Here is a 25,060-nt window from a genome sequence, read left to right as displayed (position 1 = left end):
CAGTGGCAAAGTCACACAGGAAAGTCGAGTGTGTGATGCTTAAAGCATGCAGTTTGCAGGAATGCAAATTGTTGCGGTGTAAATTTCCAACATTTCTTTTTGCATTGTAGCTCCAGTGTGAAGCATAACCTCAAAACCTGATGCCAAACTATCACTTTCAGTTCTTGGACGGCCCCGGTACTCGTGCACACCTGATTTAGCTTATGAAGGGGTCCGCAGTTAACTCATTAGACAGAAACAAACAGTCCCAAACGCATCAGTTTGCGGTAAGTTGGCGTATCTTCTTTCCCCACGTCTGCCTCTGCCAGTGTTCCTAAGACGGCGTGTTTTGCATTAAGGAGGTTATAATTAGAGTGCACATGGGGCTGTTTCCAGACCTTGTAAGGTGAAATTGAGGCCCAGTGTGCTTTGTTGTTGTGAAAACACCTCCTGCAGGTTCAGAGAGAAGTGCATGCTGGGCTACCACTCCCTTCTCTCTTGCACAGAGCGTTCTCTGTTCAGGTGGGAGGGGAGTGTGCATCACAGTGTTTCTTTAAGAGCAGGCTCGGCAGAAGACACATGCATTGCTCTGACATGGGGCTCTGGGCTCAAAGGTCAGGTCATGGATGCGGCAGCCGAAAGCAGCTCCAGTTGCAAGAGCTCTCTCTTTTGTCTCTCTCTCTCTCTCTCTCTCTCTCTCTCTCTCTCTTTCTCTGCATGCTCCATAAAGTCATGCGGTATTCTGTGAGAAGTCATGTGATCTGTATGATCTGTAGTCACTGTAATGCTCCTCTTTAGTTTCCTTTCTCAGTGAGGACTGCCAGGACAGGCATCGTACTGATCTTACATATTAGTTTAACAGTAGTTAGAAGTGCTGAAAATAATGACCCGTTACGCTAGTTAGGGGTGTGTTTACGCTGGTCAGCTTTGGTTTGATTAAAGCAAACCCCAGTGAGACTGCTTGGTTTGTGCTGTTTGTTACAGAAAGTGTTTTTTTTACACGTACAGTTTATTAGCTCTGGTCTGATTTGGTTTCACACAGTGAAAAATTCAAGCACACCCAAATGCATCACAGCAAACCACTTGGGAACGCTCTTTCCACTTATTGGTCAGACCAGTCTGAGGCGAAAACATGAAGGTAAATACAAGAAGAAGGTCCTGCATTCCAGATTAGTACATATTTCTGTGCAGTTTAACATGGAGCAACGGCAGAGATAGCATTTGTTCATAGCTGTAGTGATTAATTAACTGGGCAATATATCAAACTTAGCTCAAACTTGCAGAGTACACCTAAATGTTGGATCAGATCAAGGTCCGATCACATTCTCTCTAGTTCAAACCACGACCACATCTTGGCTAAATAAAATAATTGTTCCAAGGTACTTAATCAAAAATATGAGGCATTTTAGATAATAAGCAAAAAAATCAATGGAAAAAAAAATCAGAAAACAATTATTAAAATATATATAAAATATAAAAAGAAATATTTAAAATAGTAAGTTGCGAGTTTAAGGGAAAAAAAACATTATTTTGACCTAGTAAGTAATTATTTTGACATAGTGAGACATTATTTACAATGGTAAATTCAAAAAGGTGAAAATCATCATTTTGACAATAAAGCCTAAATGCTGGTAAAAACAAACCTTGAAGAAACTTTACCATTTACTTTTCATTTGGATGAAAATTAGAATGAAAATAATCTCCTTTTTGCAAGGCTTTACAGCTACACCTCTGATGCACTGCATGGTACTGCTGAATCTGTGCTCATCTTTACAGTGACTCAGTGTTACAGAGGAGTCATGTTTTTAAGATGTTTTCTCAGAATGTATGAAGAAGTGAAAAAAGGCAGTGGGATATATTCTCACTTTGTACAAGTTCAGCAGGACAGCTGAGCAAAAATAGCCCAGCTCAGAGCATCCAGAGAAATGTTTTATGTTATCCATGATGCTGAGCGATGGCCTAAAGAGGAGCACAGTGGGTGGGTGCCCGAGGGGACACTCAAATTCCAGTCCAAGATGGCAGCAGCACTGTTTAAAGCAGCCAAGACACGAACATGTGCAGGTCCCCAGTGGAGTATGTGCCTTGGTATTTCTCTTTTTGCATTCTGTCTAATTATTTGCAACTTGAAAGTGCTGATTCTACACTTTTGATCCATCCCATGTTATAATCTGTAAGATAGATTTGATTGATTATGAATCTGATGAAGGGAGGAGTTATTGTTGCGCAGGAAAACGGACCGAACAGTAAAACTTTACTGGAGAGCACCATACATGTGTATATATACAGGGTAGTCGAGTGCTGGGTTGAGCAGTACTGGGACAGAACAGTCTGAACAGGGTATTTAGATGAAAGAATGGAAAAAAAAGGGCAAAGTTATCAAAAAGGGAGAGGCTGATCCAGGTAGTAGGCAGGCAGCAGCACCCAAACACATGCTGATTCGCACCACATTGAGAAGACAACAGGAGGCAGCTTAGGACATGGGAGAGAGTGTTACACAACACCTGACATAGACCTATATAAACATTTATGAAGGCTCATACCAACAAGCAACAGTTATCGTAACATTTACTGCTTATTAAAGTGAAATAAAAAGAAAATTGACAAAAGCAGTCTTTATGGGGGACATCTTCAACGTATCTAAATTCAGCCACGTCACTCCAACCGCTGCCTGCATCAGATTCTTAAGCTTGACTCTGGCCTACAAAGTCCAGAAAGGACCAGTCCCTCCGTACCTGATGGCAGTGGTCAAAAGCCGATCCGCACCAAGAACCCTTTGAGCTTCAAGTACGGCTCGGCTCGACCCGCCATCCCTCAAAATCCACGGAAGACAAGCATCCAGACTTTTTTCTGTCCTGGCACCAAAGTGGTGGAACGAACTTCTCCTGGGTGTCTGAACGACAGAGTCACTCGCTGTCTACAAACACAGGCCGAAGACCCACCTCTTCAGAGAATACTTGGGCGAATAGTAGAGTACTATGATCTCCATATTGACTTATGTTTAGTAGTGTCTAAAGTTTTTTTTTAAGAACTATTAGTCTATTCAAACTAGCTGAGGTTATTCTTGGGTAAATAGCAAAGCACTTTTGTAAGTTGATCTGGATTAGAGCATCTGCTAAATGCAATGACATGCAATGTAATGTAATGACAATGAATGATTGTTGGAGTAAGTTTTTTGTGTCGGGTATGTGTAGGTGTCTTGTAGGCTGAGTGTACTGAGTGTAAATTCTTACCCTCTAGTCTTACTGTAGTCATGGACTTGAGTATGGGAGAGAGTGTTAGACACACATGTGAGTGTGTCTCCTGCCATACCGCACCTGATTCCTCTCCTCATTCTCAGGCCATTCCTGAGCAGAGCTAGACGTGTTGGAGCAAAGTAAAGTCTGACACTCTGCTACAGAGCTAAAACAGATTCACCAGCCGCCAGTGGCCTTAACAGGAGAGTGCTGTTATGAGTCACTGTCCATTTACAGTACACACACACACACACACACTCTCAGACACAGATCAGCTGAGGATAAAGTCTCCTTCCAAAGCGAAATCAGAGCCTGGGCCCCCGACTGCTTCGTTTACCCACAACTCACGTTTTGGTGTCGTCTAATCCAGGGCTTTCTCTCTCCGCCTGTCTGTCTGTCTGTCTGTCTCTCTCTCTTTACCTTTATGTATGCATACCTGGCCTGTTGTAATATATAAAAAGCCTCCAAAACAGGCCTAGTTCTTCAAGCCCAAAGATGTATCAGAGCATCTTTATATTAAAAACAGAGGTATAGAGATGGACTGAACAGTGTTTTTAGAGCTGATACCAACCGCCTTTTAGCACAATCGCTCGATCGCCAAAACCGAACGAGGATGGGGTTTGAAGCTACATGCTAACTTCAGGCAAACTTGGTACCTTCAGTGTCTCTCAAGATTAAATGTACTTTACATTTTGGAATCAATCACATTTAAAATGCAGTGTAAGTCGGAGCATCAGCTGAGCGAACCTGTGAATTGTCTCTCTCTGCACCAAGGAGCTTAAAGTGGAAACACAAGCGAAAGGGCTGCGCTAAAACTGCATCGGGTTGGCCGCTTTCCGACTGTTCCGACACTTTTGGTAGAGGTTAAATGTAGTCTGCACTGTTTGATGTTTTGTTGCTGTTCTCTTTGGTGTTTGCTAGCTCTGCTCTGCTGTGTCCAGATCCTCATTGTATTGGGCTTAAGTGATGTACTCTCGAGACAAGTATCCAGTTTTTGGTGTTAAAAGTCCTTACTTAGTTTTAACGGCAGACTGACAGAGTAAAGCCAGCGTGTGGAGTGGTGTACAGTGCTGGCTTTATTGAGTGTCTGCAGCCTTGCCCGAGCTCCATTCTAGTGGTTGAACAAGGAACTGCAGCATCCTGTGACTGAGGACAAATATGATCTGATCGAAGATTTGGGGACCTCAGGAAGGCTCTTGTCGCCGAATGCCATCAAAACCTCACAGCAGTGATCCAAAATCAAGTAATAAACCTTCCCTAGGTAGTAGAGGCAGTTACTCTGACAATACAATAGACAATTTAAATACACTTAAGTTCAGAAGAAACAGTATATGAGCAGGTGTCCTAATACTTTTGTCTAGTTAGTGAATTTAGTGTACAGGGCATCAACAGCAGTGTCCATGTTCCCATATATACAGAAACTAATTGTTAGGGGTCAGAGAGGAAATATAGTGGGTTTCTCTGTTCATCATGATTTTATGATCTTTGCATCATCTCAACCTCCCTCTGCTTTGTCTTAGGTTCATCCAAGGAAGCATCGGCTGCTTCTCGAAGTGTTTGACGAGAATCGTTTGGTGAGTGACTGCTACAGTTTTTATGTTTGATTAAATTACCGTAATTCAATCAACCAGTGTTGGCCTGCAATCTCTGCTAACTGGGACTATGCGAAGTCTTGATGAATGCACCCCTTATACTGCATCTCCATTTGTTTTATAATGGTAAAGAGTGGGTTAGGGTCTAATCAGCTGTAATAAAACATAATACCTTGGTTATTAAACGGCCGATCTGGCATCAGCCAAATGAGCCCATTCTTTATTACATGAAGGGCATAAACAGGTCCTGGATCAGCACTCGTAAACTGCAAAGTCTAATAAACCTGATCCCATGCAGCATCGTTCCAGAGCCCATTCGTATTGTTAGCTTTGGGGCCGTGCCCAAACGGTGAGCATCTACCTGGGCCTTAATTCGTAATGAATGGACAAGGGTGCCTTTTTTTGCAAGCGGTTGCTATAAAGCACGGGTACTGGACGTTAAAGGCCCACAGGGGTGGCGTAAAAATGGTGAAAGTAATTCGTCTGAAATGCTGTAAAAGTTGGTGGAGTGTTGCTGAGTTGAGCTTTTCGTTAAATCATACGTGGATAGCTTCCTCTCTAAATCACAGCGAAGGTTAAACAAACTCCCTCATAATAGGACTAGTGTTCCATTTCTCAGTCTACAGTGCTCTCTGATAAGTATGTGTGTGAGTGTTTGTGTGAGAGAGAAAAAGAGGCAAAGATAAGTAGGCTAGGTCACACCTGTTGCCGGGTAGGTGAAAATCAAGTATGTTATCGGCCACCAAAACAGCTTGTTAGCATTGGTAATGGACCACGAAAGGCAACGTGTGCTGCATGTTTCTGTATAAATGTCTGTATTGTTGACATCTTGCCTGTGCAGATATCTTGTTCTAGATAAGTGAATTAATCAGTCCATCAGTTTTACGCTGGGATATTGTACATATGCTACTGAGTTTGGAATCACAGTTGGGTTTTTTTTAATACTAACACCAATTCAGACCTGTCACTATAATTCTATCATCGAGTTATTGTAACAATCATGGTCATGAACTATTGCCCATTGTGTTTACCTGCATATCTGTTTACATAAGCATGGCCGTTGCCAGTATTTTAGCCAGCCTCTTTCGAAGGCGGGAATCTAGTCTTGCGCCAGTGCGCACAATGACCAGTGCATAACCGCACCTCCATACACACAGTTCGGCTCGATTCGGTTCTATTCTAATATATTTGTATAGTGGTTTTACAACTGACGTTGTCACAAAGCAGCTTTACAGGAATTCAGTAATAGTCATAATACAATATCATTAAAATAATCATAATAGAAAATTGTAAGAATAATAAAAGTACTAATGTATTGTCCAAGAAAATGATCATGAAAGCCTCATACCAGTTTGCTGCTTATCTACACCTCTGTAGGTTTCACATGGAGAAGACTGTTTAAAACAAAGAAGTTTCAGTGTTTCCAGGACCATGAACAGGGCTGTAGATCATAATAATAAACTGGGAAAGCTGCACAATATTGAGAATAAAGTTAGAATAAAATCATCATCCAGAGCATCGTTTTTGAAACGTGATCAACTATCAAGGTAGTTTGGGTAGGTTAGTTAACTCTGGAAATTGTTAGAGTATAACTTTTTGGAGCTTCTTTAAAAATGAAAAAAGGTGAGTGCATATGTAATTTAGATTGGTTTGATTGGTTTTCCATGAAGAGGAAATCACGGCTGCTACTGAGATCCAGACCATGGCCATGTCTTATCTGTAGTCTGTAAATTGCTGTAAAATGCTTTTGACCACTTCCTACTATTGAGATGACTTCTCATTTTGCATAACATTGAGCAGCAGCGATGAGACCTTATGAATGACTCAATCATTCATAAGCCCTGTTGATGTGTTTCCCCGCTGTGTTCCATATTTCTCGATTTCATTTTTAATATGTGGAGGGACTGTTTACTGACCCGATGGTCCGGAACAACTCTGTCTTGTGCGATTGTTTCTGATTGATGGGGTGGAATGGCATTGACAGAGGGACAGGCTTTAAGGCCATCACTGACTGCAACAGCGCAGCTCAGATGACCAATGTGGTGGCTCTCGTCCATTTGGGTAAGAGGACCATCCAGGCCCTCTTAAGGGACTTCAGCTTGTGAAATGTCTGCAGAGATATTGAACTTCCAGGGAAATCTTCATTTAATTAGTCATGATTCTCTATTTTTCCCTTTCAATCACTTAGTTTTCAGGCTTTTTCCTTAGACTGTGTATTTCAGCTTTCAGACCGAGGCATTCAGTTTTGAGCTTCCTTTTTTTTAGCGGAACACAGAGACCCATCAGCAGCTTCCCAAATATTTTCACAACCCCTGTGGCTTCCGAGGATGGACTCTGTTAGGAAACTCGAGCCTTCGTTTGATAAAGACTAGTGTGCGAAAACCATTCCTCTTGATTTCCTGTAATTCTATCCCAGCGGGGGTAAAAATATTAGCAGGGCGGCAGCTCAGGGGGAACCACCAGAAGCCGAAGGCACTGCTAAATGCGGTGGTTGAGCCACAACTGGCTCAGACTCAGCAGTAGGCAGGCGGTCCCAACACTCTTTAGTCCGTCAGGCACAGAAGTTTGTTGTTTTTGCAGTGGGGTGACCAGGAGCTGCGTTTTTGGAAAGGGGGTGGGGGCAAGGCCCCAGGCAATGAATCCGCTCTAGCAAAATTGCAGAAGGTGCAGTTAAGGCAGTTGAGGTCTGCCTGTAGAGTGTTTTTTGCAGAAAGGAGGGGAACGTGGTGGGGGTTTCTGCCTACCCATAGCGGTTGCCTCTGAGAAACTCAAAGCCAGAATGTGCTCCAGCTCCTTAAAGAGAAAGACCACCAGGGTGTTAGCAGTCGCAGGCTGGTGCGCTATAGGCTCTACCGACTTCCCTTTGCAGTGCATTTGACCTGCAGTGGCCATTAGCGTCAGAGGAACCTCGAGAGGAATGCAACTTGTCACTGGAGCTATTTTGGGTATGTGCAGGCGCTAACGATTGTAATCACGGCGTGGGACCCGGACCAGTTGGTTTGCTGCTTCTCTTTTTCTTCTATTTATTCTCCCATGTTTTCTTTATTTCCATGAGTGGCAAAGGAATCTTTTTTTGCCATGCTTCATTTTTCCCCCTCAATTTCACTCGGGATTAGAGCGTTAGACTGAATGGCACGACGTCTGCGTCTCCATTTCGCCTCAAGAAGAAGCAACACCGACCCTCTATCCGAGAGCCTGAGCCATGGTACGGAGGACGGACTGGGGATACCTGCGCGTAGTCCCGGGGATGGACCGGCTGTCCTCAACTCATTCCGCATGAAGGTGACTTCAGGGCAGCTGGCTCTGGCTCTTCCACCACTATCGCCAGATTATGGCAGCTTGCAGCGGCACACTACTGTATTTGTACCCAAAGTGAACAATGCTGGTGTGAGCAAGAAGAGCATGGTGCAGATTTCATTGCAGCCTCGGGGCAAGCAGAACGGGGACTTGGATGGCGGTGGCGGCGGAGGTGATGAAGTGGACCCTGGGATTTGCGACGGAAATGCCGGAGGAAGTTCCGACGGAGGATCGTGCAGTAGCAGCACAGCTAGCGACGTTGGCTACTGCAGCAGTAGCAGCATATTTGAACCGGACGCCTTGGAACGCAAAGCGGCTCAGGACAGAAGCGCATGCCGAAGGAAACCAAGAGTTCCATTACGCCGCTGCTCCTCATTGGTCATTTTCCCAAGGAGTCCTTGCACCACTCCGCCAGCCTCGCCAGTCAGTCCTGTGGCATCTCCTCTGATTCCCCCTCTTCCTCCGTCCGCTCGTGGCTCCTTTCAGACCTCCCACCAGCTGCAGCTGTCCGCAGCTGATGCATCACAGGATGAGGTGCAGCCCAAGGTCTCTGTGGCCTCGGCGGTGAACGGCCTGCGGCTGTCCAAGAGCAGCTGCCCGCCTGCCGAGTTCAGGGACGCCAAGCCCATCTTGCATTTTAGCGTTCCCACGGAATCGCCACAGAGTTCGGAGCGAACCGAAAGGCACTCCAGCGTGTTGATGCACTATGCTAACCAGCCGCCGCTTCCTCCAGGGAAAGGGAACAGGGCGACGCTTAACATTGAGTGCTCCAAACCCAAAGAGCTGTCCGAGGAAGCCAGTTTGAGACCTGTGAACCGTAATCCGAAGCTGTTCCGTAGCACCTCAGCTTGCGGGCTGCCCACGGGGAAGCTTTCTGGAGAGAAGAGGCACCACACATGTCCAACCATCGGCAAATCTGACGTGCCACGGGATTTCCACCGCGGCTTGCAGAGGAGCATTTCCCTGGAGGTGCCCTGCTCCAGCTCTGGGATATCATGCCATATGTCTAACACGAAACAGCTTGGCCCCACGAATGGAACAGCACATGTGCACATACACGTGTCTCGAGGCAGTGGTGCAAAAGTGCCCGACACTCCGAAGGATGCCTACGCAAATGACAAAAGGGATCAGGCTTTCTTGGGGGAAACCATCACAGTAAGCATTCTGATCCCGCAGCATGCAGATAACAAGTTTAGGGTTGACCGTTTGCATATAAAGGAAAGTAATGGGACAGTTCAGAGTTGGCTTTCTGTAGAGGGCAAAGCGAATGAAGGCAGGGCGTAGAGCTGAATAGGACAGGACGACAGCCTAATAAATCTTCAGGAAAATTAATAGTGCTGTTTTTATACTTGTTTACTGCTAGTTATTGCAGGTATGATTTGCAGCTACTAGTGTACATTTTCCAAGTTAACTTTGTGGTGCCTGCTATAAGCCATACACCGATCAGCCATAACATTAGCACCGTTGAGGGGTGAAATGAAAAACATTGATTATCTCTATCTACTGGGGCATCTGTCAATGGATGCATTTGTTGAGATAACTCGGTCAGAACATCTCCAAAACATCAGGCAGATGTGGGTTTTTTTCTGGTATGCAGTGATCAGTACCTACCAAAAGCTCTCCAAGAAAGGACAACTGGTGAACCGGCGACATGAGCACTTAAAGCTGATTAATGCAATCCATTGAGGCCCCACCTTACAAGTTACAGCACTTAAAGAATCTGCTCCTAATGTCTTAGGGCCAAATACCACAGCTACTCAATATATGGCAAGTGGTGCTAATGTTATGGCCATTCGGTATACATTGTGGCATAACTGAAAATGTAACGCCACTTGGCTGATCTTATATCTCCTATGGATATAAGAGTGTGCCGGTCTGGTCATATAGTGTCACCCTGTGTTCAGGCCTTATGACCATATGATAATGCTATTGACTGCCTCCGCTCATGTGAGCTATGTGCGCCTCTATTTACCCTCTTGCTTAGCCCTGAAGCTGCTTTTGCTGGCTGAGCTAGCACAGGCTGCATTTATGCACTGACAGCAAGCAGAGTCACGCAGCCATGTGGACAAACATTCAGAGGTATTCAGTTGCATTACTGTAATCCTGACATGTGATCAGACCGAAAAAGAAATTGGCCTCTAAAAAAAATAAAAGTATTTAATTGACGCCAGGTCCTCTCTGTGGGAAGAAACCTCCACTTTGTACATATCTGTGGACACTTGTGATGAAGAGGTGGGGAGGGTATGTTTTTATTATTATGTTAACACTTAGGGTAATCCATTGAAGTATTTAACTTGGGGCTAATTATAGCCAGTGGGCAGGGGGGGGGGGCGTCAGAAATAGTCTGCCTGTCTCCAGATTGTCTGGCCACCTTGCTGCGATGCTCAGTGCCAGCAACTCAAATTTAACGGTATGATCCGAGAGGAGCGCTCACGGCTCTCGGTCAGCTGCTGGGGCCTAAGGGAGGAGGTTGTGGGGGGTGAGGGGTAGGAGTGTGGAGATGAAGGGAGGTGTTATTGCACAGTTAAAGTGTGCTCCTGTCCCAGAGGGCTTTCCTCTCGCTCACACTCTGTGTCTATCAGTATCTCTCCATCATACCTGTGTCCCTCTCTCTGTCTCTCTCACAAATGCACGTCTTTCACTCGGTCATTCATTCCTTCACTCTTGCAAGCCTTCTCTCTCTACCATGTCCTTTCTTTCACACTCTCTCTCCCTCTGTCTGTCTCGGCACTTTTGTAATCTCACTTTGAAAGTCAGACTGTCAGAGTGATCATATGACTGCAGTGCACACTTATATTTATAGGCTAAGGTCTGATAAGCGTATGCAAACACTGACCTTCACATAAACAGTAGATTTAGCAGAATGATCTCAGTCTGATGACACATTTTGACACGTTAGTGGCTCTATAAACCGGAGCTCTGTGTGTTCTTTCACTTAAAGCCCCTGTCTGCTGGAGTTTAATCATAGTTAACAGCTCTAAAAATCGCGAGCTGCAGCCCTCTCAGTACTGCGTGGGCGTGTCGGATCGCAGAATGATTGACAGTGGCATCGAAATGGCAATGCAAACAACCCCTACGTCAGCAGCTAGTGGTGTAGGTGTTGTATAGGACAGAAATGCTAATTGTGCAGGCATGATCAGATCAGGAAGCTGGAGGGTTTTTGACGTTTTAATAAAGTGGTGACACTTTTCAGATGACTCTGATTGCATGACGCTGAAATTCCACCGTCAAAACGCTGCAGCAGTGCGCGGCAATGTGCAACAGGCTTTACGTTACAGTGCAAGTGTTCTTTTCAACCCAAAATCATATCTTCCTTATCAGTAGCTAGTTTGATCTACCTTTCTCTCTTCTCTCCTCCCTATCTTTCTTATTTCTGCCTCCCTCTTGTCGGGTGTGTAGAGATAAAAAGACTGGGGTGTGGCATCATGACGTCTCCGCTTCCTGTATCCGTCGTTTTAAATGAAAAGCCTTCTGCATGTTCTGAGGCAGCTGCAGAACCCCCCATAGTGTCGTTTTCTTTCAGTTACACCAAGTGTGTGCGTGCAGCTCTGTATGTCTGTCCATGCCTGCATGCGTGTGCTTTGTAAATATGTGCATGTTAGCTCATGGTAGCCTAAACCTTTTCAGGGGTAGTGTGGAGGACTCTGGTCTGTGGTCTTTATCAGGTCCTACCTAAATGTGCCTGAAAGGGTTCTCTGGACTGATGCAGCAGATGTTGCTTCTCAATTCTAGTGTTCTGTTGCAGATAATTCCTCCCTGGAATTGCTCCAAAAAAAAAACAAAAAAAAACAGCTTGCCACCTTTATTTTTAAAAGTGCCAGGCCGAACTGTTCTTCAGCGGGAATTTCCTGATCGGGTCTTCGGGACAGGGGCTGCTCCATTCTCATTTAGCACCTCGTTTAAATACTTTTCTTAGGGAAACCCAGACCCTGTGTGTGTGTGTGTGTGTGTGTGTGTGTGTGTGTGTGTGTGTGTGTGTGTGTGTGTGTGTGTGCTAAACTGACAAGATTCCGTGTGTGTACGGTATGCCCTCGTTCCAGTCACCCTGCGTCCGCAAGGTCGTTCCAGCATGTTCCGATCCGCAGCAGGAGTGCACGGCTGTTTGTATTGTGAGCTTGCCTAGTACAATCACGGTGCTGTAAATGGGTAGCAGATGACTGTGAAACTACAGTGGAAAAACAAACTCACACACACAGTGTGTGGACGATCGTGCCCGTCACTCAAGCTGGAAACACTTCTCTGAGCTCTCCAGTGATGGTGGCTGATTTGTGAGAGCTTTGAATCACGTCCTGCCGCTCCACTGTAATTATGAGCCTTTCTTGAAGAATGCAGTAGAACCGGGTTCTGGTGTTAGAAATCAAACCTATCAAAACACAAGCTGTGCCCGATGAAATGAGTATTGTTGTAAAAGAACAATCCGCAGGATCTTAGGTGTTAGGACACTAGGGGTGACCACTACGTCATTCAGTGGTGCCCTGGCAAACACATAAGACGATGTCTTAGCATCCACTGGGAATACCACAAGAAACCACTCAACAGCCCCCTTTGAACCACCTAAGACACTGTAGCAATGGCTTAGCAACCACTAGAAATACCTTAGCAACCCCTAAGCAGCACCCTAGTAGCTGTGCAGTGTAAACAGCAAATCAATACCATAGTAAAAGCGAAGCTCTCAGGTTTTGTTGGAAAAATATTGAACCAAAATGACTAAAAGTCACAAAAAGATGTCATGTTTGTTCTCTAAAGGCTAATGTTTGAAGAGGTAATCTGTGAATTTTCATTACAGCCTTAAAAAAGATGCATTGAAGAGTTTTGAGAAGGGAATTGTGACAACTTAAAGCCGTTTAACTGTTTATCCAGGCAAAGAAGAAAGTTTTTCACACACAAGCAAAACCTCTTATACATGGTTAAAAGACAAAATCTTTGAACAACTTTTGAAGGTTCTGCAATTTAATACTGTTGAGAAACCTTCATAGAACATTCAAGATAAGATTCCTATTCTTCAGGACGAAAGTGAGAAATTGAAGAAGGTCGTCATAATTAAAGGATTTTTTTTTGCCTTGGTCATGAAGGTCCACTGCCCTACACTTTTCTCTGCTTCCAGCTCACCTGATCCAACTAAGCAGCTGTTTAACAACCCATTATGGAGTTAAAGTGGGTGCGTTAAAGCAGGAAAAGCAGGGCAGTGGGCCTCAAGGACCATGGTTGGAAAACACTGCTCTAGGAACTCTAATTCAATGGGCTCTTTGAGGAACCAGACATACTGAACATGTTGGAAGAACACGTTGAAGTAACCTACATGTTCTTCAAATAACTTTTTTACAGTGTAGTTTAATCCAAATATAATATCTTAAGGATCTTCTAGGAACCCTAATACAGTGAGGGGCCAGGCTTCATGTTAAGGAATCACAAAGTTTCTCATAGGCACCTCTAAAAACTTTAAGAACCACAGCCCGTTGGTTCTTAAAGTAGTCTAGAGGTTCTTCGATGAACGACTTATTGTTACAGTTTAAATGAACCATTATAGATTGTAGATAAACCTCTTCTATACAGTACCAAAAATGTTTCCTCTGTTGTTGCGGGTCGAACCCTTTTTCAGTTCCATATAGGACCTAATTTGTTTAGAGTACATGTGAAGTTATTTTAAGAATTTTCAAAAGTTTCTTCAAAGTCCTCTATTTTACAACAATGGTTAAAGAACAATCTAGTGCACATTTCTTTTGGGCAAGGATTTTAAAACTGCTCCAGACTGTTTAGATTGTTGCTCCAAACTCTTTTTACTGCTTTGGTTGCTCCAAACTCGCCCACTGCGTTATTGAACCAACAGAGGTTCTTTTGTAGTTTAAAGTAATGAGTAACAATGTCTGGCTGTAAGTGTTCATGAATGTAAAGCAATGCCTTTTTTAAACTGTTTTAAACCCTGTAATTATAAATACACTATAATGCATTTCAATTTAGTAATTTCCAATTTCCACCAAATAGCTAGGACTCTCCCAATCACACAGTGCTAACAGTGCTGACAGGATGAAGGAAGGCATGTTCCTCTTCTGTGTTACATGAAACTCAAACACCTTTTTTCAAATTTGCAAACTGCCTTTTAACAGATGCCCACGTTGGCCCTAATTGCGTTTTGATTTTGCTCTCTGCTCTCTGGGACTGCCAGCTACGAATGGCTGTGGCATCACTGAGGATTGAACCTACGATCTCCCAGTCTCTGAGCCAGTGGTTACACTGCCGTGCTACACGAAAGCCCTGAAGATTACTGGTTCATATTAAAATGCAGCAGTTATTAAAAGATCAGTTAGACACTTTGACCAAGTACTACACACCTGGTGGTGTCACATTCTTGTTTTTCCAGACCCTGTTGTGGTGGTGTTCCTTCAGAAGTGAATAGTGGCCTACTTGTAGTGGTGCAAATTATTTACAGTTGTGGGCCTGAACAGACGTTTGCAGACAAGGATCATTTTCCAACCATATCCCGAGATCCAAAGGCTTCTCCATCAGCCAACATTACTGGCCAGATTAGCTGGTTGAGAGTGTTTCCAGCTTTCCAGATAAGTGCAGTTAAATATGCTGCAGGTCCTTTAGACTTTCTTGGAGGATTTAATTGTAGAGGTGGCAATTTTGACCATTTAACTATTCAAATATCCACATTTAAACCGATCATATTTGAATATCCCAGCAATATCTTTATATTAAAAAGAATGTGAGTTATATAACGTATTGCATTTGTGTGGGTTTATGTGTTAAATACAGTCATAATTCTTTTTTATGCAACTATTTTTCCTCTTTATCCCCTTGACTGACCGACAGAATCGTAACTTTTCATATACAGCTCAGCCTCATCTTGCCATTTGGCTTGAAATGAGACACAATATTTAATACTTTATTGAAATATTAAAGTAAAATAAATAAAAAAAAATAAAAAAAATAATGGTGGGCCCTTGCAACAGTGTCAGAGAGTCATCGTTTGAAAGTATACAGTAGGTTAAAGCAAGTGGACAGGAATCTGGTCAGTGGACGTGCCCTCACTGGTTGAAAGATGCACATTTTTAGGCCCAGGTTATTGAGTTCAAAGCTTCAAAGCTTTGGCATCACCAGTCTTTTTCCTCTTGCATTCACCAACCTAAGCCAGGCTGAACCGCTCCGGCTAATTGCGCTGAGCGTTTTTTCCACTGTTGTTGTTGATCTTTCCCCAAAGGGACCGACCTACCGCACTGCCTGATAAAGCCAGGTCATATCTAGTGTGAACTTTTGATCGTTTGCAATCCTACAAAACTACTTATTGGTATTAGTTAAGTACTAATTACTATAGTACGTATGCAGATTTCAACCAATGTTGTTTCCCCCTTGCTTCACAGTTGGCACGGTGCTCTTTTCATGAAATGTCTGCTGCATGCCTATGCTGATTATGGCCATAGAGTTCTGTTTTGACTTTATCAACCCATAGCATGTGTTTCTAAAACTAATCTGTCTTCTTTGGAAGTAGTAGTTTGTAGTTTTTTTAAGTGCTGTTAAGGTTCCCTTTTTATGACTCTTATGGTGTAAAGATTAGATTTGTGGAAGCAATGCCCCTACCAACACAGCTAATCCCTCCTGCAGGTTCTTGGTAGTCATATGGGGGTTTTGATTTGCCTTTCTTACCAGCATATGAGCCAAACCTTCTTTCAGAGGTTTCTTGGTCTTCTAGATCACATCTTAATCCCCACAGTTCTCCGGAACTGTAATTTTTTTTTAAAGAAAAATACTTGCCTGTCTTCATATAGCCTCCCGCTGATCTGTGGACACAGATTACCGTCTTTTTTGGATCTTTACTTAGTTTTTTTTTTTTTTTTAAAGTTAAAAGGTTGATAATCATAATCTTGTAATGTTTTTTATCATCATTTGAAGTATAAAAGTAAAAATAGTACTTTTAAAAGGTGCCAATCAACTAATATATTATTTATAAAATGTAGAAACTGGGACTGGATATTACAAGATCTTAACTTTTGTTATGGTATGGACATTGTGCACCGGTGCTGATGTGTGATATTTGCATGTACAAATCTGCAGATTCCAGTAGCATATAGCATAAACATTGTGCATGCATAAGCATTTATTACATTTATCCAAAACCAGATTGGTTTTATATTGTTAAAAAAACACTATATCTAAACTTTTAAACAGTGCACTACTGTGCAGACCAATGGAAACAAAGCTTCGCTCTCTAATGGGTTAACCTCCAAGCTAGTACTTGTGTTCTTCTCAGCTGTGAGCTGAAGGGCTTTTTCTTTGACACCAGGAGCTGAAAATGTGGCTCGTCTGAACTGGGGAGAGCTGAAGAGCCTGCATTCCTGTTGCTTTGTGGTTTGACCCTAATTCTCAGCAAATGTGCGCCCGCCCTGGAAAGAAAGAAAAATGACAAGTGAGAGGAGTAGGCACACGGGAGGGGTGCAGAGTTTGTTAGCCTCACATCAGAATGCAACTGCCTCCTGGGTTAAACCTTTAGTTTTTTTATATGCTGGAGAAAATAATAGGCGTGAGTTGCGTAATGTGTTGCGAGAGTGTGCAAGCGAATGACCAGTGCAAGTGTAGATATGTGCACTACAGAGACTAAGAGAGACGTTCCTCAAGTGAAGGAGACTGACCGGTCGTGTCAAAGCGACGTGCTAGCAGTGCTCTATTGCTAGCCCTGTTGCAACAGCAGAAAAAAGGTGGCCGAATCAGTGCTTAATAATAGCATGGAGCTGCTGAGAGGTTTATGCAGATGGTTTTGACTCATGATGCCAGAGGCCGCCGCTGGAAGGTATCGCGGCAGTTGGGAAAGGTCTGCAAATTTTGTTCCAAAAACAAAAAAAGAGCCTCACTTCTTCTGCAGCTCTCACTTCGCACACTTTTTCTTTGTAAACTTTTCCCAGTAAATGTGTCCTTCGACACATTTCCTTCGACAAAATTTCCATCATTGCATATGTAAACATAGCCAATGGCAAGCTATCTGTGGTAGGGTGTCTGTGTTTGTGTGTGTGTGTGTTCGGGAGAACAGGGCGTCTTGTTTCATCCTCTTGTTCATGTGATAGTTCAGCCAAAAAAAAAAAAGTACATCATTTTAAGGAATGTACGACGATGTCTGAAACGTATCGGTATCAGGAGATTGATACAAATCAGCATCCGGCAGATGTTTAGGTTAGACCGGTATTTAAGGGTGTATTTGTTGAACTCTAGAAGAAAAGGGGCAAAGCCTTCCTAAAAAAACATGTATGAAAAATATTAAAAGAAACACCAAGAAATTCACAATAATGTTATTGTATATTCTACGTATAATAATTGTTAATAAATGTTTTTTTCTGTAGCTTTTTATTACGTACGAGATTACAACTTTCAACAGGCTTTTGTGAACCTGCCCCTTGAACACATGGAAGGTATTTATGGGAAGAAGTTGTTATTATTATTTATTCATTTATTTACATTATTTTTAATGTCAATTTTCAGAATTGTTCTTAGAGGAAAGTTAAGTAGAACTATGAGTAGAAGTATAAGGCCCTGTCCATATGTATCCGGAGGTTTTTGACTCCTCCTATCCACACAAAAACACTACAAGCCATGCACGTTTCTGGCTGAATCTCAAATACCTCATTATATAGACTACATAAAACGTCATAAAACGTCTACACGCAGATAGCACTACATTTCAGATTTCCACATATGAATAAATGTAACTACTGTTTAGTTAGATATTAATATGTATATATTATTGCTTAATTGTTATACCTTCTTTTTGGTGTTTTGATGAATTCTTTATGAGGTGCTGTCACCCCATATGGGGCTAGCATACTAAAGCAGGCGTTTTTATCTCTCTGTGGATGGAAATATTAAAAAAAAAAAAACTGAAAGAGGTTGAAGACCTAATGAATTTTAGTTTAGTCCCGTTATTAGCTTAAACCCTACTATAAACTTGCCCGGTTTAAGCAGAATCCACAAATAATGAGTCTTTCATTGTAGAAAACTCTCAGTCTGAAGGACAGAACTTACCTTCAGTGACCTTCAGTGTTCCTCTATAACCAAAGCCTTGTTATCTGAAGAAATGTTAAACCTGAAGCCACTGCAAGCTTTGAGTGAGCAGAATTAGTCATGTCTCCTCCTCACTGTGTGAAATTTCACAGTATTTTTACTGCTACCTCACTAATATAGGACTTCATGTTCTTCAGAGATGCTAGCTAGCACAGTTACCTGAACACTGGCGAACTGTTATTGTTAATGAAGCTGGTTTTTGGTGGTGTTGTACTGTAGCTCTGACAGAGGCAGTGTATAATGCTGGACGTTGGTTTATTCGAAGTCAGTCAGTGGCCCAATGTATTTCATCAGTCAGAGAAAGTTATTGGTCAGTCAGTTGCCATTGCACTAGCACAGTTTAGCCAAAATGTGCTAATGACATGATTGGTCTGACCCCCTTGACATTGGACTGCTTGTAATGTGGCCTGTTACCTCAAATGAGTTTGCCACCCCTGCTTGAGCGGAAACTTAGCAAGTGTTGTGTCTTGAGTCACGAGTCTGTGAACATGCGACTCAAGTGTGACTTGAGTCTTCAACTCTGGCATCTAATATTAGATAAGATAAGATAAGATAAGATAGTCCTTTATTAGTCCCGCAGTGGGGAAATTCCCAGTGTAACAGCAGAAAGGGATAGCAAGACACTCAGTTACAAAGATTTGGATAAATAATTTACACTATATACACAATATAAATAAGAATTAAAAATTAAAAGAGCAATAACAATATTATTTACAGCAAAAGACTCTTAATTGCACATGGGGGGGGGGGGTATTGCACATAGTATTGCCTGAACATGAACATGTGTGTATGGTTAAGTGTGTAAGTAGGTGTGATTCCCCAGTGGGGCCTTTGAGTCCCGGCCTCCTGTATCGAGAGCAAGTGAAGTGATGATATACATTAACATTGACATTTAAGGCATTTAGCAGACACTCTCCTCCAGAGCGACGTACAAAAGTGCTTCACTGTTTACTCAGATAATACCTTAGCTAGTTTCTATAGACTGGGATCCAAAAGACAACGGCCGCGATACCGCTAATCTTAGACACTAATAAACACAAAAATCAGTATAGAGACCACAGTACTCAACACTAGAGTTAGAGATGGGTCTTCAGTCGGTGTTTGAAGACGGAGAGCGTCTCTGTAAAAACCTTGTATCTGCATTTTGCTGTTTTCCATTGCCCACTCAATTGCAGTTCTCAGGAGTATTTCAGCTCTCAGTGCTTTTTGGATGAGGCTCAAAACTGGATAATCTGATCAGAGCTCATTTGTCTTATATCAGTCTTAAAGGCACAGTAACAGAAACAGCCTGTTTCATTCTAAAAGATAGAGAGGTTGGAAAATTGTTGCATAAAAATTTATGTCTATTTTTTTTTTATTAATTTTCTATTTTTATGTCTATTTAGGAAAATAATAAATAATAATGTAAAAGTATGTGTATATGTAATGTATAAAAGATAATGGTGTATTTTATTTTTATTTATTTATTTTTTTTTAAAAATCAGATAATTGCCATATTTTAATTTGTCACCTGCAGCGAAATTGTTCACTCAGAAGATCAACAAAACATTTATACATGGTGTCCATATACCTCTATATACCTCTACACTACGTCCCTTCAGTACAAGAGGCTGCAGTTTTAGAACTTCAGTTTGATGGTTTAGCTGGTCTACAAGCATGATCAGCCTGACCAAGCTAGAACACCAGCATGACCAGTAAGACCAAGCTGGTCGACCCGCACGACCAAGCGTTACCAAAATCAAATGCAGGACACGCTAAGCTGGTCTAGAGATGGTTAACCATCTCTTATGTTTTGTTCTGGATGACCAGCTTTTTAACCACCAGCTCAGACCATCCCAAACCAGATACTATCAAAAGCTGGTCTTCTGGTTGGATTTTTCTGCAGGGTAGTCAGACCCTACTCGTGTATATACATGAAGAATATCAATGCATCCCTAGTTTGTGAAGACTAGCTAATGTTCAGTCTTGTTCTCCTTGTTGTTCTGAGCACTAGTTGAGTGTTACCATATGAAACAACAGTATCTGACCTGTGTGTCTAAAAATATGCACAAAGTGTTTACGGTTTTGCTGAGAAGCGTGCCGGATCTGGTGGTTCAGAGAACAGTCTGAAAACTGCGAGAGGCACAGGCTGATACTTTTTCTGCTGTGGAACCAGCACTTCACAGAATAGATGGAAAAATAGACACTGGGCATAACGAGGGCAGCGGGGCTGTTTTAGTCATTCCAGGAAAACATACAGTGTGTGTGTGTGTGTGTGTGTGTGTGTGTGTGTGTGTGTGTGTGTGTGTGTGTGTGTGTGTGTGTGTGTGTGTGTGTGGCAGAGAGAGAGAGTATGAAGAGTTACTTTTTTTTTTGTATTTATGTATTATATATGTATTTATTTTTTTTAATCTATTTTTATTTCTTATATTTATATATCTTTTATTTCTTCAGACACGAGATGACTTCCTGGGGCAAGTGGACGTTCCTTTGCACCAAATACCAGTGAGTTACTGCAGCACACACACAAAGAGTCTCAGAGAAGAAAATCTGTCCTTGTTTTGAAGCAACAGTTTGGCAAAAGAAGTCCCATTACTCACTTTTCCCATTACTACAAAAATATAAGTTAATCAGCCAAGACATATTATAGGCTAAAATGTAGCAAATGTAGCTAACAAGTACTGGAAGCTTATTAGTGTCACTGATTAGCATGGCACTAACTGCACACCTCAGTCTTCACGAGCCATTTCAAAAGTGGAAACGAGTACACACCGAATTTAGACCTCGAAAATGTGATTTATTCCATGTTTATAGACAGAGCCGGCCCAAGTCATACTCGAATTACACGGCCGCTTAGGGCTCCAACGCCATCAGGGGGCCCCCAAGAGCACCAAGATATCATGTATCAAATATATAGATTTTAAAAATTACATTGAATAATAAAACGAAATTGTATTGCACAGGTAAATGTATTTTCATATTTGGCACACCAATACTAGATTAATCAATTTCTTCTGTTGGCTGCTACCACGGTTGGGCAAGTGCAGACAATGCTGATGATCGTGGGTACGTTACAAACACAGTGTAGCCTATGGCATGATGGAGCATCTGGTGCTGTGGTGGTGGTATTGGGAAAAGGGGGCAAATCTAAATTAGCTTAGGGCCCCATGAGGGCTTGGGCCGGCCCTGTTTATAGAGAACAATGTGCCACACATTGTCAGAAACCACATAAACAAGTCTGTTAGAGATTGCTAAACAGCTGCACACGGTTTGAGGAGATGATTAAGGCATGCAGTAATTAGCTTCCGTTACTTCCTAGCTACAGAAGTATTTGTTCAGAGAAAACCTTCTTGGTTTTCTTTGTTACTGAGTATTAGCCCCAGTGAACTAGTTAGCATCGTGCTAATAAGTGTCAATTTTTTAGCTACATATTAGCCTCGTATTGTAGGTCCAGGGCTGAAACTAAAGAGGAATATTTTTTACCCAAACTGTTCCTTTGAAAGCAGACAGTGTTTCAAGAATACGTGTAGTTTAAGCTTTCGCTCAGCAAAACTGCAGCAGGCTGGATTTCATATTTCCATGCATCGTTCCCAAAGTGTTATAGTTGATTTTCTTCTTTTTTCTTTTCTTTTTTTTTAACACTGCTGCTTTTCATTTATCTGAATGAAAACAAACCAAAACTCTTCTCCTGCCACCTTGAAACCATGTATTTTGTTTGAGTTTCTTTCTGGCCATATTTCCATGTGCCAGCTGAACGCCAATGCCCTTATTTAGTCTAGCTTGGTGTGCAGCACTGGGTGCTGTTGTGTAAATGATATCTTCCATCATGCTTGTGGTGGTCATTATCAACACGGTCAGAGATATTTACGCACATGCTCAGACACTCGCCAGTGTTGAGGAGGTTTGTAGTTAGATGTTTGGTTTACAGTCGGATTTGTTTTGTTAATGTACTCTGTGCAGAAGGATTGGCCATCTGTTAAGATGAATTACTGTATACAGCTGTTTGTCTGGGCAATATTTATCATTTTTTTGTTTAAAACATGTAAAAATATTATACACAATAATAATAATAATTATAATAATAATAGGCAAATGTGTTCTGGAGGAAGGCCAATATTTCCAGTTCCTGTCCAACGCCTAGTTTATCTAATCTATCATCTATTGAAGTAAAACAGTGACTGAAGTTCATAAAGAATATTAGCACCCTAAATTGTGTTCTCCTAACCAACATATCAGTAACTTTACTCACCTATGGCACATTTTGAGCACTTACCTCTGCCTTTGTTCATTTTGGGATGGGTTTATTTGGGATTATTGTTCATTCTAATGTTATATAGAGATCTGCAACGAAGAAAACACTCTCTCGTGAGATGTATGGCATGTTTAAAATTTAGTCTTTCTAATTTGATTTCAGACAGAAGCACCAGGCAGTGAGAGGCCATACACATTCAAGGATTTTCTTCTGCACCCAAGAAGGTAAGCTACAGCTTTCGATTGTGTTTTTGTACTTAATAGCAATAAATCACATTTGTCATATTTAGTCTTAAATCTGACCCCAAATAAAGACTGTGGGGTGTGTTAAAGCTGTGTAAATGGACAGAATTAGCCTTATCAGAATGTATTTATTACTTAATTACTTACTTACTTACTTATTTATTACTTACTACTTACTTTTGTTACTGTTCATTTTGACTTAATGGTCCACATGAACCAGAACATTAAGTCACAGATGTCCAGTGAGCAGTGGATGCATGCTCCACCTAATGACTGTATAGACCACAGATACCATATAATTTATGTCCAAGGGATGCTTAATCCTAGTCCTGGGAATCTACCGCCTTGGAGAGTTCAAGCACACCTTAACATTAAATATGCCCTGAAAGGCCTTCATTTTAAACTGCCCCCAGGTGGACTGGATCCAAACTCTGCAGGGTGATACTTATATAATACTAGGATTGAGCACCCCGATTTATACAGTCAGTGATACAGCTCCTGTGCCCTTGACTGTAGCCTCATGCTCTCCTTCATACAGCTTGTTACAGTGGAGGCTCTCTAGGGGAACTGGAGCTCTGCATTGCTGCTGCTGCTGTTTTGCTATAATCATGAGTTCATAATAACATACAGTGAGCAAGCAGCTGAGCTTCAGTCTGCAGTGTATCATTCAATAATACATTAGATAAATAAAATGTTGTTTTACACACATTTGTTTTTATTTTAATAGAAAATGCATAAAGTTTTTTCATTGGATATCTGGTACTCGTTGGTACTTTCCCCAATCACATTTAAAGCTCCCAACACTGGGGGGGGTAAAGACTGACACGTCTCCTCCGACACATGCGCAACCAGCCACCACCTCCTTTCGAACTGCTGCCAGATAGCAGACACTAGCTGAAACCACCAATTGTGCTCTCTCAGGCTCTGGATGCTGATGGCAGGCCTCAAGGCCCAGGATTCGAACCAGCAATCCTTGGGTCATGGTGCCATTTGATACTCTTTAAATAAATTGTGTCTCAGTCAGCTGGGCCTTTGAGAAAGGGGCTGAGTTGATTAACTTGATTATATTGAATAGATTAGCTTACGCAAATAATATTGACTTACTTCATTATCGTAAACCTCTGTTGCAGTATTTTGATCTATTTCTTTGTGTTCAGCCACAAATCGAGAGTCAAAGGACACCTGCGGTTGAAGATGACCTACCTGCCCAAGAACGGCTCAGAGGAAGAGCAGGCCGAGCAGACAGAGGAGCTGGACGTAAGATGCTTTCTTGGATTACATTTTATTTCCCTCTCTTCTCAGATATCTGATCATATCTGACAGTTTCCTAGAAGTCTACTTTGCAGTACAGCAGATCTGCTCAAGTTTCATCTGCAGCCTCAAGTCTGTTTAAGATTCATATTACACCACCACAGTTAATCTGATTTTCATAAAATCTGAATCATTTGTGGCCTGTGCAAAACTTTGGGCATGGCTTGCAAATGGTTTTTAGTTAATGTAGGTATAGTTTTTCCCCCACGCTCTAAAATCTTTTCAGGTCGCCTTGCATACCGAGCTAGATTTTTGGTCTATCCACTAACTGTGAGAGGCAATCCAAATGCTTTATTTTGCATATCTTCAGTTAGTTCATGGAGGACTTGAGGTATGCTTTGAATCATTGTCCTGTTGTAGAAGACCTACTCTTTTCAGCTTCAGCCTTTTAACACATGGTTTGACATTTGCGTCCTGGATTTGGTGGTATTTTGTGAAATCCATTCTCACCTCCACAAGTGCAGTACTGCTAACGCCACTGGCAGCAGTACAGCCTCAAAACGTGATAGCTCCACCTCCATGCTTCACATTTGGCAATGGGTTCTTTTTATGAAATGTACTAAATGTCCATGATTGTAGTTCTGGGAATTAGTAAACATCTCCAGGCCAGCTGACTTTACTGTGTAAATAGTTGAATGAATAGAGAGAGATTTTCAGAGCTTATTTGAGCAGAAATGGTGAAACCGAGAAGGCTTATTGCTGAGTCAGTGAATGCATTACCGTTTCTGTACGTGGCTTAATTGAAACCACCTCCGCCCCTGAGCACACCATGTCCCCAAGTCCAAAACTATATTTGGCACTATGGCCTCTGGGGGAGAATCCTCTGCCAGGCCCAGGGAAGCTAAAATCATGTTTGACAAGACATGCTTGGTGTCTAAAGTTTGCTCGTTTAGTTTTGCACTGGGGCCACTAGGCTTTTATTAAACATAATGGAAGCTCATATCTGACCAGTTGGCACTGCAGGCTACATGTCTACATCATCACACACTTACCTCAAACTGCATGGAGTGGTTCAGTAGGTTCTTTTAGTAATGCTCTTCCTTATAAGGTTTTCAAGATTAGCCCATGTGTATAGTGTGTACCTGTTATGCATAAGCAAGCCTACTAGACTACTATTGTTAAAGAACA

The 25,060-nt window shown here is 42.2% G+C and overlaps 1 protein-coding gene across 3 annotated transcripts in view; it reads left to right on the top strand.

Moving 5' to 3' along the window:
• The window catches only part of nedd4a (NEDD4 E3 ubiquitin protein ligase a), a 45,942-nt gene that overhangs the window by 7,548 nt on the left and 13,334 nt on the right, over positions 1–25,060 (top strand). The window contains exons 5-8 of one of the 3 annotated variants that reach the window (XM_072694503.1): positions 4,733–4,786; positions 20,582–20,632; positions 22,542–22,603; positions 23,779–23,878. In XM_072694503.1, coding sequence (XP_072550604.1) covers positions 4,733–4,786; positions 20,582–20,632; positions 22,542–22,603; positions 23,779–23,878 — 267 coding nt within the window. Of the gene's footprint in view, positions 1–4,732; positions 4,787–7,918; positions 9,257–17,466; positions 17,500–20,581; positions 20,633–22,541; positions 22,604–23,778; positions 23,879–25,060 lie in introns of those variants that run through there. The other 2 variants (XM_072694506.1, XM_072694504.1) reach the window with 2 other exon arrangements.

Source organism: Salminus brasiliensis, chromosome 13 (assembly GCF_030463535.1).
Source record: "Salminus brasiliensis chromosome 13, fSalBra1.hap2, whole genome shotgun sequence".
Taxonomy (NCBI): domain Eukaryota; kingdom Metazoa; phylum Chordata; class Actinopteri; order Characiformes; family Bryconidae; genus Salminus; species Salminus brasiliensis.
Note: the sequence above shows the minus strand (reverse complement) of the source record. Positions and strands in the feature narration are given on the sequence as shown.